General features: G+C 44.9%; 1 protein-coding gene and 1 non-coding gene across 2 annotated transcripts; both read left to right on the top strand.

The window, feature by feature from the left end:
• The first annotated feature begins 1,990 nt into the window (after nt 1-1,990).
• Nucleotides 1,991-2,062, top strand: TRNAW-CCA (transfer RNA tryptophan (anticodon CCA)). Its single transcript has one exon. It is a non-coding gene; the product is annotated as a tRNA-Trp (tRNA).
• Nucleotides 2,063-2,323: 261 nt separating this feature from the next.
• Nucleotides 2,324-8,118, top strand: COMMD4 (COMM domain containing 4). The gene is made up of 8 exons (XM_061158970.1): nt 2,324-2,542; nt 6,005-6,076; nt 6,305-6,370; nt 6,564-6,603; nt 6,889-7,008; nt 7,188-7,268; nt 7,578-7,754; nt 7,841-8,118. Exons 1-8 carry the CDS (start codon nt 2,540-2,542, stop codon nt 7,879-7,881), a joined length of 600 nt encoding a protein of 199 aa, XP_061014953.1. The 5' UTR covers nt 2,324-2,539; the 3' UTR covers nt 7,882-8,118.
• Nucleotides 8,119-14,537: the final 6,419 nt, after the last annotated feature.

Here is a 14,537-nt window from a genome sequence, read left to right as displayed (position 1 = left end):
TATAGTATCTACATACTCCTGTCCAGGGCTAGTATATGAGTATACTGTATCAAAGTTTAATTTGCAAAAAAGTGAAAAACAAGACTTTCATACAAGTGGAGGGAAGCATGTCAAATATTTAATTAATGAGGGAACAGTAAGATGGTAAAGCTAATTCAAAGAACTTTTTAAAAAATCTTTTGGCCACGCGGCATGTGGGACTTCAGTTCCCAACCAGGGATCCAACCCATGCCCCCTGCATTGGCAGCACAGAGTCTTAAACATTGGATCACCGGGAAAGTCCCCAAGGAACATTTTGAGAAGTTTTGTTTTTTTTTTAATTGAAGGATAATTACTTTACAGAATTTTGTTGGTTTCCGCCATACATCAACATGAATCAGTCATAGGGATACATATTTCCCCTCCCTCTGAACCTCCTTCCCATCTCCCTCCCCACCCTACCCCTCTTGGTTGATACAGAGTTCCTGTCTGAGTTTCCTGAGTCGTACAGAAAATTCCCATTGGCTAATTTATTTTACATACGGTAATGTAAGTTTCCATGTTACTGTCTCCACACATCTCACCCTCTCCTTCCTCCCCCACCCTCGTGTCCTTAAGTCTGTTCTCTATGTCTGTGTTGAGAAATATTTCTAGTGCACAGGCAGAGGCATTTCAAAGTGTGTGCTGAGAGACAAAAACCTGATAATTACATATGGGGCAATGAAATTGTAATCTTTGGGGTTATCTTTTCTAATAGACAGAAAATCATGAGTTAACATATAATTTCTCAGATACATTTTCCTACATTAGTGGCTTTCAAAGTATAGTCCCCAAACTGGATTTCTCAGTAGACCAGGGAACCTGTTGGAAATGCAAATTTTCAGGTCTCATTCCAGAGCTAATTAATTACAGAAATTCTGGGGGTGGAGCCTAGTACTGTTGTAACAAGCCCAGCAGGTGATTCTTAAACACTCTAAAACTTTGATAACTACTGGTCTAAATAGTCAAATAATCTTTATTTGTGAAACAAATCTGTGAGACAATGCTCCAGTATGACATTAAAAGGACATGCCACCTGCCTTTGCCTTATTGCCAAATTTAAATAAATTGTCTGTTTGATGTTTGCTGTTTTGTCTTTCAAATACCCTATCAACTTAGGGCAGTTTTCACCTATTACTAATTTTTTCTTTTGTTAAATAATGATTTCCTAAATGCATCAATTCATTTCTTCTTTTGGAACTATTCTTGTCCTCTTTACAGAAAAAAAATTTTGATATGGTATATTGCAACACTATTGATTTCATTGTACTGAAATTGATTTTTAAAAAGATCTTTTTAAGTGTGATCAATTTTAGCAAAAATTAACTTTCTATCTCTTTGTATTTATGGAGTGGTTTAATTGTCATGGGCTCTATCTGTCCTTTGAAAGCTTGAAAGTCTGCAACAATAAAACCATCAGGGTCTACTGTATAGGTGAGAGGCATGGAACTAAAGAGAGAAATCAAACTGTTCAATTTCTTTTTTGGTCATTAGTTTATACTCTAGTGTATTTTTGTTGTTGCTCTCTTTTGTTTGTTTTTATCTATTTAAGCGAATACTGGAAACAGTTTTCCTGGCCTATTCACTACTTCAAGCTCACCAGTAAGCAGACTAATACAATTTAAAGCAACCTTTTTTCTCTCCCACTAGATTGAGAAAAATTAAAATAAACAGCTGATGTTGGTGAAGCTGCAAAAGCATTCTGAGCATATCAACTGTTACAGGCTTTTTGCTATGCAACTAAAGGGATTCATCAAAATGAAATAAAATACCCAGGCACTACCAGGCACTTGAAGGCAGTATCTGGGGTCCTGGTAATGTTTCCTTATTTGGGTGTCGGTTACATGGGGCGTACGGTTTACGAATTCATTAAGCTCTGTATTTGTACTATGTACAATTTCCTGTATGGGCATTCTATTCCAGTAAGGTTTTAAAATTTTATCTGTTGTCACAACCCACACCTGTTAGGGATTCCCTGATGGCTCAGAGGTTAAAGCGTCTGCCTCCAATGCAGGAGACCCAGGTTCGATCCCTGGGTTGGGAAGATTCCCTGGAGAAGGAAATGGTAACCCACTCCAGTATTCTTGCCTGGAGAATCCCATTGACGGAGAAGCCTGGTAGGCTACAGTCCACGGGGTCGCAAAGAGTCGAACACGACTGAGAGACTTCACTTCACACCTGTATAGTAAGGGCGCTGTTTACTGATGCAAAACACGGAAACGACCTGAATACGACTGCAGAAAGGAAGACCTCCCCTGCCTTAAAGAGAACAAATTAAACGGCTTCCACTCCCTCTTCCTGCTGCTTTGGTTCTGCTTTCAGTTAACCTGGGGGTTGGCGCTGGTCCTTTCCGAAGAAAGGTTCTGGGGACTGACAAAGGGACCCCGTGTCTCGCTCCAGCAACTCGGGGTTGGGCGACTCGTGATCCGAGGAAGCCCCGCCCCAGCGCCACGTGACCGCTGCATCAGCTGACCCGGCGCGACAGGAAGGTGAAAGTCCTGGGCGCGGGCTTCCTGGAGCAATGGTGAGGGATGAGGGTTGATACGAGGCTGTGGTTGCTGGGGGCGGGCGGTAGGAACCCCCAAATCCCCCCGCCGCTGCTGCGGGAAGGGTGGGGCGCTGGATGCGAGGAAATGGGGAATCTGCCCGGGCCGCGGAGCAGACACTTGGGTGCGGTCGTTAAAGCCGAGGGTCTGGTAAAGAAAAGCCTCGCTCCGTCCTCCTCCAGCAGGGCGGGACGGCAGGCTTGGAGTGTCTTGACTGGAAGGAAGGGCCCAAACTCCCAGGGGCAGGAGCTGGGGCTTGTCTCTCCAGGCCTTTCTCTGCCCGAGTAGGACGTTCCGAAGGCGCCCACCTCCCAGCCTTCCTGTGGAACTTGGAGAAACACTTCCTGACAATTTGGCTCAGTCTTCTGCACTGTTAGGAAATCCCCTTGCTCTTCCCAGAGGCACAAAGGAGTGTATACGGGGTGGAAACTTCTCAACTTAGACATTCATTGATTCCTTTAACAGATTGTGAGTGTCTCTGTATATCAGGCACTGTGCCAGGCATTAGGACTTGGGCTGCAGGGGGGAAGGGCAGAGTTGGAGGCTTGAATGGGCAGTCATAATTAAGACCTGAGCCGGGAGGGACTAAACTCACCTTGTGCATAATGCCTGAAGGCTTCCCAAGAATGACATCACCTGAGGGCCTGGGAGCCGGGAAGAAAGCTTGCTGGGGCAGAAAGAAAGCAGCTAGTGTATCAGGAATTGGGAGGCATGGAAGAGGGCTGGTGGGAGGCTGTATCTTCAGATAGGGGACAGCATTCAAAGACTTAAGATAAGTGAGAGCTCGGAACCCTAGGAATGAATACATTTCATCACCTGGAAGAGTAGAAACTAGAGGCTAGTGAACGACTGATAAGCAAAGACCACAGCTTGCTGGGTCTTCAGAGGAGTTTGGACTTTTAAGAAAGGACGGCAGGGAAAGGAGGAAGAGCCTGGGGCAGCAGACACTCCCCCACCCAGGAGATGGTAGTGACTTGAGAGAGCGTGGAGATAGAGGTGGAGGAGATCAGCGGGGCTCAGAGGCTAAATGCTTGAGGGAGAAGGGGGAGGGAGGGAGCTGGGCTTGGTTCCCAGGTGCTGGTGCTCAGTGGTGGCGGGGCAGGTTTCAGAGGGAAGAGAACCAGTCACTGTGATACATGCTGAGTGAGGCCTCTAAGCTGCCAGGTGCACCTGGGTAGGAGACAGTATGGAATTTAGGGTATGGAGCTCAGAAGAGAATCTACAATACGATGGCAGTTATAAATTTGGGAGTCATCTGCAGAAAGATGATCTGTCTCAGTGTGAGTTCAGAAGAGAGGGCCTAGGACAGAACCTAGAGAAATGCCGGTATTTTAAGAACTTACACAAGGCGTCTACGGCCATACCACCCTGAACGCGCCCGATCTCGTCTGATCTCGGAAGCTAAGCAGGGTCGGGCCTGGTTAGTACTTGGATGGGAGAAGTTACACAAAGAACACATTCTTATAGTAGAAATGTAAATAATATAGAGATGGTAGAAGTCAGAGAAAGTCCAGAGATGATAAAATAGTCCAATGGGTAGAAGTCAGGGGCCCATGAACTTAGGAAAAATACTATATCTCAACTTTCATTAACTTCAAACTGAAATTTAATATTTCCTCCAGTTATGATTGTTGACAACAGACCTCAGTATTATTAGCAGCACCTCTGACTTTGTCACTAATGGAAATCAGATATTTTCATGTCACAGCTGTTGGGATTATTTACATATTTATGCTCATTTCCAAATTACTGTCATCACTTGAATTGAAACATGTGTCACATCACCAATTGGTTTTGAATATTTTGATAACTTTTTTTCCCCCGCCACACCATGTGGCTTGAGGGATCTCTGTTCCCCGATCAGGGATTGAACCGAGGGCCACAGCAGTGAAAGCCCAGGATCCTAACCACTAGGCCACCAGGGAACTACCTATTTTGATAACTTTTAATTAGTGTCTTTTACTATGTAGTTTTTCCTGTGTACTTTATTCATTTGAAAACATTGTTTTGAGAGAGGCCTGTAGACTTCACCAGATGCCTGATGAGTCCTTGCCACAAAACTATTAAAAATCCCTGAAGTAGGGAAAGAAGCCCCAGACTTTGCTTAACACCCCACCACCTCACCAGCAGTCCCAGTGCCTTGCCTCAGAGTAATGACAGCAGGCAGTCTGCAGAGATCACCATTTGGGGGCTGCGGTTCAGGAGGGGTGGACCAGCAAATGAGACAGAGGCCAGGCCAGAGGGAGAAATCTAGAAGAGTGTGTGGCTTCAAGAAGGATAGGTTTGTGTCCGCTGTTGTTGATGAACTAAGGAAGAGGAAGACTAGGTTTAGTGACAAAAGTCATTTGTGACCATGGCTAGAGGACTTCACTGGGGTCACGTGTGATCAAGGGGGTGGCAGGCCAGAAAGGTTTGGAGGTGGAAGGGTCATGGAGCATGTCTGAAGTGACTGATAAGGTGAAGAGTGGGGCAAAGTGGAAGACATGGAGTTAATGGGGCTGCCTTAAGGGCCCGACAGAATCAGGAGAACGTGGATTCACGGTGTCTCCAGTTTGTGGAGACAATCTGAAATATCTGTAAGCAATGCAGGTGGAGGCGTGGAGAGATGAACATGTACATTGCGTGCACTAGAGCTTTGCTTCAGAAACAGGGCAAAGGACAGTGGATCAGGCAGGTGGAGGATATTATCAATATGTGGTTGACTGGGTGGGTTTGCATTCTAACAGAAGACAGACCTTGAATAAATAATAAAATGTGATATGTGGTGTGATAAACGCTGTGGAGATCAAAAACAAGAGAAGGAGCTAGAACATGATGGTGAAGAACTGTTTAAATGGCTTCTTTGAGATAAAATTAACATAAATCATACATGTGTAAATGTATGGTTCAATAAGTTTTGATGTGTATGCTCATGAAAACATTATCACGATCAAGATAATGAATACATTTGCTGACCTTCCCAAATTGCCTTCTGTGAGGGGCTATTTAAGAAAGCAAATAGTGAGAGAAAGCCCATCAGAAGAGGTGTCATTTGGGCAGAGACCTGAGTGAAACGAGAGAGCAAGCCACGTTTAATTTGCAGCAGAAGCAACAGGGAGGCCAGTGTAGCTGGAGCTGGAGAGGGAAAGAGGAGGAGGGGAGAGGGTCATGTGTTCCATGTGGCACCCCCAAGCGCTTACAGTGGGTTCTCCCACAGAGCAGGCACCCAGGCTTGTCCGCAGAGCAGGTGAATGCCTGGGACACGCATCAGAACAAGGTTTGGTGGCAGGAAGAATCAGGGAGAGTGTTCTCTAAACAGCCTGGTACTAGGGGAGAACAAGTGGCCAGAGCTCGTCCATCTTGGACAGGGAGCAGGAAGCCGGAGAAGCAGTAGCTCAGGAGACACCTGGGCATGTGTCGGCCTGCCCTCCAGCCTGACCACCTACCTCACTCTCTTGCAGAGGTTCCGATTCTGTGGTGACCTGGACTGTCCTGACTGGGTCCTGGCAGAGATCAGCACGCTGGCCAAGATTGTTGAGTGCAGGGGATCTTGGGGGTGGGGGCAGGGAGGGATTGCAGCTGGGGGCTCTTGCGGGGGGCGTGGACGGTGGTGAGGTCACTCTTGAGTTGGGACCTCAGCCCTCTTGGGCCATTCTCACACGCTGTGTGACTGATCATGCGGCCAGCCCTTTCTGAGCCAGGCCGTCAGCGTGCCTGTGTAAGGTGGGTCAGTCCGGCTGATACAAGGCTTCCCCCTCCAGTCCTCTGTGAAGCTGAGGCTGCTGTGTGGCCAGGTGCTGAAGGACCTTCTGGGAGATGGGCTTGACGTGAGTACAGGCCCCTGCCCCCCGTGGCCCCATGACCCGGGGACCCCACTGCCCTGAAAGTGCACCAGACTGAGGGGGGTGGGTGATCAGCTCCCACCCTCCCTGGATACCTCGTGTCCTTACCACAGGGTCCAGGCCAGGGGGCTGGTGAGCAGGGGACCAGCCCCGCCCTGAGGGCCTCCTTTCTTCACAGTACGAGAAGATCCTGAAGCTCACTGCGGACGCCAGGTTTGGTGAGCACCCCACTGGCTCCACAGACCTTTGGGTGACCCTGGGTACTCGGCCTGGGGCCTGGCACAGGGGCCCCTCCTCCCGGCCTGCTCTGACCCGCTTGCCTCGGCGGAGGAGATAAGGAAGGAAAGCCACTGCCACCCCAGGGCCTCCACCAGCTCCCGGTGGCGCAGTGGCAGTGCTCGTGGCTTTAGGAGGCCTGGGGACTCTGAGCTGAAGATAGTGGGGCCACAAGGAGGTGTTTGGGGCCACAGTGACACCCCCACTCCACCCACGGCTCCCCCCAGAGTCAGGCGATGTGAAGGCCACGGTGGCGGTGCTGAGTTTCATTCTCTCCAGTGCGGCCAAGCACAGCGTGGATGGCGAGTCCTTGTCCAGCGAGCTGCAGCAGCTGGGGCTGCCCAAAGGTATGGGGAACACCTACAGGCGGGTGACCTCTGGGCCGAGGGGTGCTGGGCAGAGGTCAGGCTGTGTGACCCTGGGACGCACCTTGCCTTCTCTGGGCCAGGAGCCTGAGACCTACGCTCTGAGCCACCTAAGCCCGAGCCCCCACCTGCTCGCTCAGGGGACCTCCTTTCGTCCCCAGAGCACGCGGCCAGCCTCTGTCGCTGCTACGAGGAGAAGCAGAGCCCCCTGCAGGAGCGCCTGCGGGCCTGCAGCTTGCGGGGTGAGTGCAGGGTGGGCCCGGGTGGGGGCTGGGCTCCATTCTGGAAGGTGCCTGTGGCTTGGGAGGTGTTTGTCCTCAGAAAGGATACTTAACCACATCACGTCAAGCAGTCACATGGCTGGGATTCCTGGCTCCAGCCAGTTTCTCTCCTCTGAGACCTGCTCTGGGTAATCTCTGAGTTCCTGGGTCAGAGGGATGAGAGCCTCTCAAAGGCCACAGAGCTCTGGAGGGTTCAGGGCTGAGCCAGGGTGAGGGCTCGGGTCGCCTGGCTCCCTGGCCTGTGACCTCAAGCCCCTCTTGGTCTCACAGTGAACAGGCTGGTTGGCGTGGGCTGGCGGGTGGACTACACCCTGAGCTCTAGCCTGTTGCGTGCTGTGGAGGAGCCTTTGGTACACCTGCGGCTGGAGGTTGCAGCTGCCCCAGGTGCCCCGACCCAGCCTGTCGCCATGTCCCTCTCAGCAGACAAGTTCCAGGTCCTCCTGGCAGGTGAGGCTCAGCTGTATCAGGAGGGTAAGGGGCACCCTGAGATCCCGCCTAACTGCCGCCTGCCTGCCCGCCTCTCCCCTCTGCAGAGTTAAAGCAGGCCCAGGCCCTGATGAACAACCTGGGATGAGAAGAAAAGCACAGGGCCCCATGTGGAGCTGCCCTTGAACTTCTCATTAGGGGGCATCCCCAACTCCAGGACCCTGAGGGCCTGGTCTCCTGGGTCTCTGGCTTCCTAGGTTACCACCTGAGAATCCAGCCTGGGCTCCTAAGAACACTTCCAGCATTGCCTTCCCTCCCCCGTGAAAGGCACTTATCAGTGGTTTTCCTGAGAAGGAACAATAAACAGAAATGTAAAAAGTGTAAAGCAGTGTGTGCATGATTTCTTTAGGGTTCAGATCAGAGGTTTTCGTGACAGACAGTGATACACTGACCTATGGTACATTTTCTTTTCTCAGCTGCTGACTGAGGCAGGTCAGGGGTGAGGCAGAATGAGGACCAAAACAGGACAGCTTGTCTGTAGACAGGAGAAGCAGGGATCCAGCTCCCAGTCCTGGGATGCTCTTGGCTCTGCCCTGTCTGTGCTGGCCTTGTCTTGAAGCTGGCAGCAAGTAAGTGGCCCCAACACCAGATGCCCCAAGTAGAGAAAGGAGGGAGCCCGTGACTCCCTGTCATCTTCTCTAGGAAGAGAGAAGGCCCGTGCCTGAACCACTCGTTGGCAAGAGGAATGGGATATGGGCTGCATGATTGTGAGCCCACCCCTAAATTCCTATGTCCAAGCCCCAACCCCAGTGAGATGGTTTTAGGAGGTGGGACCTTTGGGGACTTCAGAGGAAGTCATGAGACCTGCATGATGGAATTAGTGTTCTTATAAAAGAAGACAGACTCTCTCCCTACAAACATGTACTGAGGAAAGGCCATATAAGAACATAGCAAGAAGACAGCTGTCCAACAAAGCAGGAAAGAGCCCTCACCAAGAACTGACTCTGACTTGAATGTGGACTTCCCAGTCTCTGGAACTGTGAGAAATATATGTCTATTGTTTACGTCACCTAATCCATGGTATTTTGTTATCACAGCCTGAACAGACTAAGATAAAGGGCTTCCCAGGACTGTCTTAGGCCATCCAGGGCTGCTTGTAGAAGAGACTGATCCTGGGTCTGGGGCAGGGAGAGCACAGGGGGAGCCTAGAACATCTCAGGGTCCAAAAGTGAAAGTGAAGTCACTCAGTCGTGTCCGACTCTTTGCGACCCCATGGACTGTAGGCTCCTCCGTCCATGGAATTTTCCAGGCAAGAGTACTGGAGTGGGGTGCCATTTCCTTCTCCAGGGGATCTTCCTGACCCAGGGATCAGACCTGGTTTCTCCCACACTGTAGGCAGATGCTTTTACCATCTGAGCCACCAGGGAAGTCTCAGGGTCCAAGGAAACTGTCAAAAATGAGTCATGTCAACAGGCGCAAGCTTGACCCACTGGCTAAAGATGGGACAATTTAAAGAGATAAGGCCTGACTCCCCTCCTGGCTTCTGGAGAAATGGAACAGATGGGCTCTTCTCTGTTCCTCCTCCTAAGTGCGGCTAGAAACCTTGGACTTTTTTTATAAAACAAGCATGAGACTACAAAAGGTGATGAGAAGGCAGACTGGCTAGGATCCTCAAGACCTGAAGAACAATACAGCAAAAAACTCCTTAGATTTTCTTTTTGTTTCATGTATCCCAAGCTGAGGAATGGAGAAGCTTACCGCCTAGAAACACCAACACACAAAGGAAGCCCCAACAGAAGCCTGCTTTCTCTAAGCAGTGGACGAGGAAAAGGACAGTCCAGCAGCACAGAAAAGTTAGAGACAGTAAGGGCTGTCCTCCAGCCACACCCTGCAGAACCGCAGCCCCCCTTCCACCCCTGCCTACAAAGGCTGAATAGGAGCTTACACCCTACCCCAGCTCGCAGGAGGTGGCATAGCCCTTCCCCAACTAGCCCCATGTCAGAGAAGGCCTGCTAAAAGAGAAGATTTAAAGACGATCCAGTCTCATAATACCAAAAATATTTAGAATTCAATTTTTAAAAATCATTGTACCAAGAACTGACAAAATTTCAACTCAAATGAAAAAAGACAAATGCCAACACTAGAATGTCTCAGATGTTACAAGTCTATGCTAAGGATTTTAAAGCAGCCATCCTAGAAATGCCTCAAGTCTCAGCAGAGAAATAGAAGCTATAAAGAACAAGATAAACATTTTGGAACTGAAAACTACAATAGCCCAAGTAAAAATCTCAATGGGTGAACTTAACAACAGAAGAAAGAATCAGTGGATTTGAAGATAAACCAGTAGAAATTACCCAGTCTAAACAACAGAGGGAAGATAACTTGGAAAACAACAAGAACAAAAAAATAAATAAAATAGAGCCTCAAGGACCTGTAGGACTGTTAACAAAAGATCTAGTACGTGTGGTGTCAGAGTCCCAGAAGATATGGAGAAGGAGGGTAGAACAGAGAAATACTCAAAGAAATAATGACCAAAACTTTTCCAGAATATGGCAAAGGACACAAATGTATAGAGTCAAGAAGCTGAATGAACTTCACATAGGTTGAATCTAAAGAAATTTATGTCAAGAGACATCATAATCAAACTTATGAGAACTAAAGAAAAGAAAAAAAATCCCGAAAGCAGCAAGACAGAGATGACACCTTACATATAGGTGGAAAACAATTCGAATGACTGAATATCTCATCAGAAACCACAGAGGCCAAAGACAACAAACACAACACGTTTCAGGCCCTGAAAGAAGTGTCAACCCAGAATTCTATATTCAGAGAAAGTCACCTCAAGAGTAAAGGACAAGGGACTTCCCTGGGGGTCCAGTGGCTAAGACTCCACACTCCCAAAGCAAGGGGCCCCGAGTTCCATCCCTGGTCAGGAAACTAGACCCCACGTGCTGCAGCTAAGAGTTCACATGATACAACTAAAGATCCCACATGGGGACTTCCCTGGTGGTCCAGTAGTTGAGAGTCCACCTGCCAATGCAGGGGACATGGGTTTGATTCCAGGTCCAGGAAGTTCCCACATGTTGCAGGAAAATTGGGCCTGTGTGTCACAATTACTGTGTCCACAAGTTGCAACTACTGAAGTCCACCATCTAGAGCCCATGCTCCACAACAAGAGAAGCCACTGCAATGAGAAGCCTGCACACTAAAAAGAAAGCCCATGCAGCAATGAAGACCCAGCACAGCCAAAAATAGATAAATAATAAAAATTAAAGATCCTACATGCCCCAGCTAAAGATCCCACATGGGACAACTAAAGATCCTGCGTGCTGCAAGTAAGACCTAGCACAGCCAAAGAAATATATATATTTAAGAGTAAAGGGCGAGTAAAAGAATGAAATTAGAACATTTCTCATACCATAAAAAAAATTAAAATGGATTAAAGACCTAAATGTAAGACCAGATATGATAAAACTTGAAGAAAACATAGGCAGAATACTCTGACATAAATTGTAGCAATTTGGGGGGAGGGATTTTTTTTCTTCCTAAGGCAAAGGAAACAAAAGCAAAAATAAACAAATGGCATGTAGTTAAACTTAAGAGCTTTGGCATAGCAAAGGAAACTGTGACAAAAAGGTGTACAGAATGGGAGAAAATAATTGCAAATGATATGACTGGTAAGGGATTAATATCCAAAATATATAAATAGCCCACAGAACTCAATATCAAAAAAGGAAACAACCCGATTGAAAAATGGGCAGAAAACTTGAATAATCATTTTTCCAAAGAAGACATAGGAATGGCCAACTGGCAAAGAAAAGATGCTCAGCATCGCTAATTATTAAAGAAATGCAAATCACAACCGCAATGAGATATCACCTCCCACCTGTCGGAATGGCTATCACCAAAAAGACTACAAATAACAAATGTTGGCAAGGATGTGGAGAAAAGGGAACCCTTGTTCATTGTTGGTGGGAATATAAGTTGGTACAGCCACTGTGGAAGCTATATTGAGTTTCCTCAAAAAAAATAGCAAAAAAAAAAAAGCAATAGAACTATCATATAACCCAGCAATCCGACTTCTGGGTATTTATCTGCAGGAAATAAAGACACTAATTCAAAGAGATACACGCACTCCAATGTTCATAATATATTATACATATCACTCATCCATAAAAAATAATGAAATTTTGCTTTGTACAAAAATATAGATGGACCTAGGAGAGTATTATGCTTAGTAAAATAAATCAGAGAAAGACAAAATAGCGTATGATATCACTTACATGTAGAATCCAAGAAATGAATGAATAGAAGAAAACAAACAGATCCATAGATATAGAGAATAAACTAACAGTTACCAGTGGGAAGACAGAAGAGGGGAGGAATAAGACAGGAGTAGGGGATTAAGAGGTACAAACCTCTTTATTTTATGTGTAAAATAAATAAGCTTCAGGGACACATGTACAGCACAGAGTATATAGTCAATATCTTATAATAACTTTAAGTGGAATATAACTATAAAAATATTGACTCACTATGTTGCACACCTGAAACTAATATAATATAAATTAACTATATTTCAATTTTTAAAAATGACAAAATTGTAAGACATTTTAAAGAGTAAAGGGGGAGATCAAGACATTTGCAGATGAGGAATAACTAATAAAATTGTCACTAGCAAATCTAATATAAAATTAAAAAGGCTAAAAGGAAACCATAAATAAAAAGACAAGAGAAAATATTTGCAAATGATGTGACCAACAGGGATGAATCTCCAAAATACATAAACAACTCATGCAGCTCAATAGCAAATAAACAACCGAATCAAAAAATGGGCAAAAGATCTAAACAGACATTTTCCCAAAGACATACAGATGGCCAAAAACCACATGGAAAGCTATGCTCAACATTGCTAATTATTAGAGAAATGCAAATCAAAACTACAATGAGGTAGTCAGAATGGCCACCATCAAAAAGTCTATAAACAATAAATGCAAACAAAAAAGAAAAAGGAACCCTCATGCACTGTTGGTGGGAAAGTAAATTGGTACAAACACTATGGAGAACAGCATGGAATCTCTTTTTAAAATTAAAAACAGGGCTACAATATGATCCAGTAATCCCATTCCTGGGTATATATCTGGAAGGAAGCATGATTTGAAAATATACATGCATTCCAGTGTACAAGGCAGCACTATTTACAATAGCCAAGATAGTAAGCAACCTAAATGTCCATCAACAGATGAATGGATAAAGAAGATGTGGTATATATACACAGTGGAATATTACTCAGCCATAAAAAGGGAAATAATGCCATTTGCAGCAACATGGATGGACCTAGATATTATTATACTAAATGAAGTAAGTCAGACAAAGAAAGACAAGTGTCATATGATATTACTTATATGCAGAATCTAAAAAAAGTGGTACAAATGAACTTATTTACAAAACAGAAACAGATTCACAAACATAGAAAATACACTTTTGGTTACCGAAGGGGAAAGGCTAGGAGGCAGGGATAGATTAAGAGGTTGGGATTACCATATAAACACTACTATATAAAATAAATAGTCAACAAGGACCTACTGTATAGCATAGGGAACTCCATTCAATACTCTGTAATAACCTATATTGGAAAAGAATCTGAAAAAGAATGGAGATATATATATATATACACATATGTATATGTGTATATATGTGTATATGTATATGTGTATATATGTGTATGTATATATATAAAACTGAATCACTTTGCGGCATACCTGAAACTAACACAACATTGTAAATCAACTATATTCCAGTATAAAATTAAAAACATTTTTAAGTCTAAAGGAGGATCTCTAAACAGAAAGAACATGATAGAAGAAATCTTGAAACATTAGGAATGAAGAATAATGGAAAGAATAAAAACATGGATGCAGTAGACTTTCCTTCTCTTGAGTATTCTGAAATATGTTCAATATATTTGAAGCAAAATATACTGTTAGATGTGGTTCTCAATGTATGTAAAGGAGATATTTAAGGTTGTTATAAACTAGTGAGGGAAAAAGGAGATAAGGTTTCTACACTTTACTCAAATTGATAAAATGTCAATATCAGTGAACTGTGACAAGTATATACACACGTAGAATATATGTATAGAGTAATACCTACAGCAACCACTTCAAAGGCTATATACAATGTAATGCACTCAATATAGTTAAGTCAAACTGGAATTCTAAAAGATGTTCAAGTAGCCCATATAAGGGCAAGAAAAAGAAGACGAAAGCAAAAAAACAGGGAATAAAATGCAAATTAAATGGCAGTCACAAAAAAAATCCCAAGTCTCATCAAATTCATAATAGAAGCTTGGTTACCCAGGTAGCATTCCCTCTTCTGTGTCATCACAGAATCTCCTCTCGTTGCTGTTGTAGCACAGCATAGCAATTTTGTATTTACTCACTTGCCTTTTACCAGTCTTTCTTAAGGACAGGAATTGTATTTACCTGTTTGTATAGCCCTAAAGACTAAAACAGTACTCTTTCAATAAGTGGGGGAAAAGATAAAGATTTGGCAGGGAACAGATTTAGCTATTGAAAATTAAAAAAATCCATGAGTCCATAAAGGATAAACCCCCTCCCCGTAAAAAATCAACCCTAATTTGTCACCATTGGACTTTATTGCACCAAATTCTTAGTCTAAAAATTGATAATTGAAGAGAAGTGTTTCAGAATTTATCCTGTCTTTTTAGTATTTCAGAATAACCCTAATCAATGAAATAAAGCTCTTCTTTACAGAAGAATTCAAGTTAATGTAGAGGGAATG

This window comes from Dama dama, chromosome 13, assembly GCF_033118175.1.
Source record: "Dama dama isolate Ldn47 chromosome 13, ASM3311817v1, whole genome shotgun sequence".
NCBI lineage: Eukaryota > Metazoa > Chordata > Mammalia > Artiodactyla > Cervidae > Dama > Dama dama.
The sequence above is the reverse complement of the archived record's forward strand: the minus strand, read 5'-3'. Positions and strand labels throughout refer to the sequence as shown.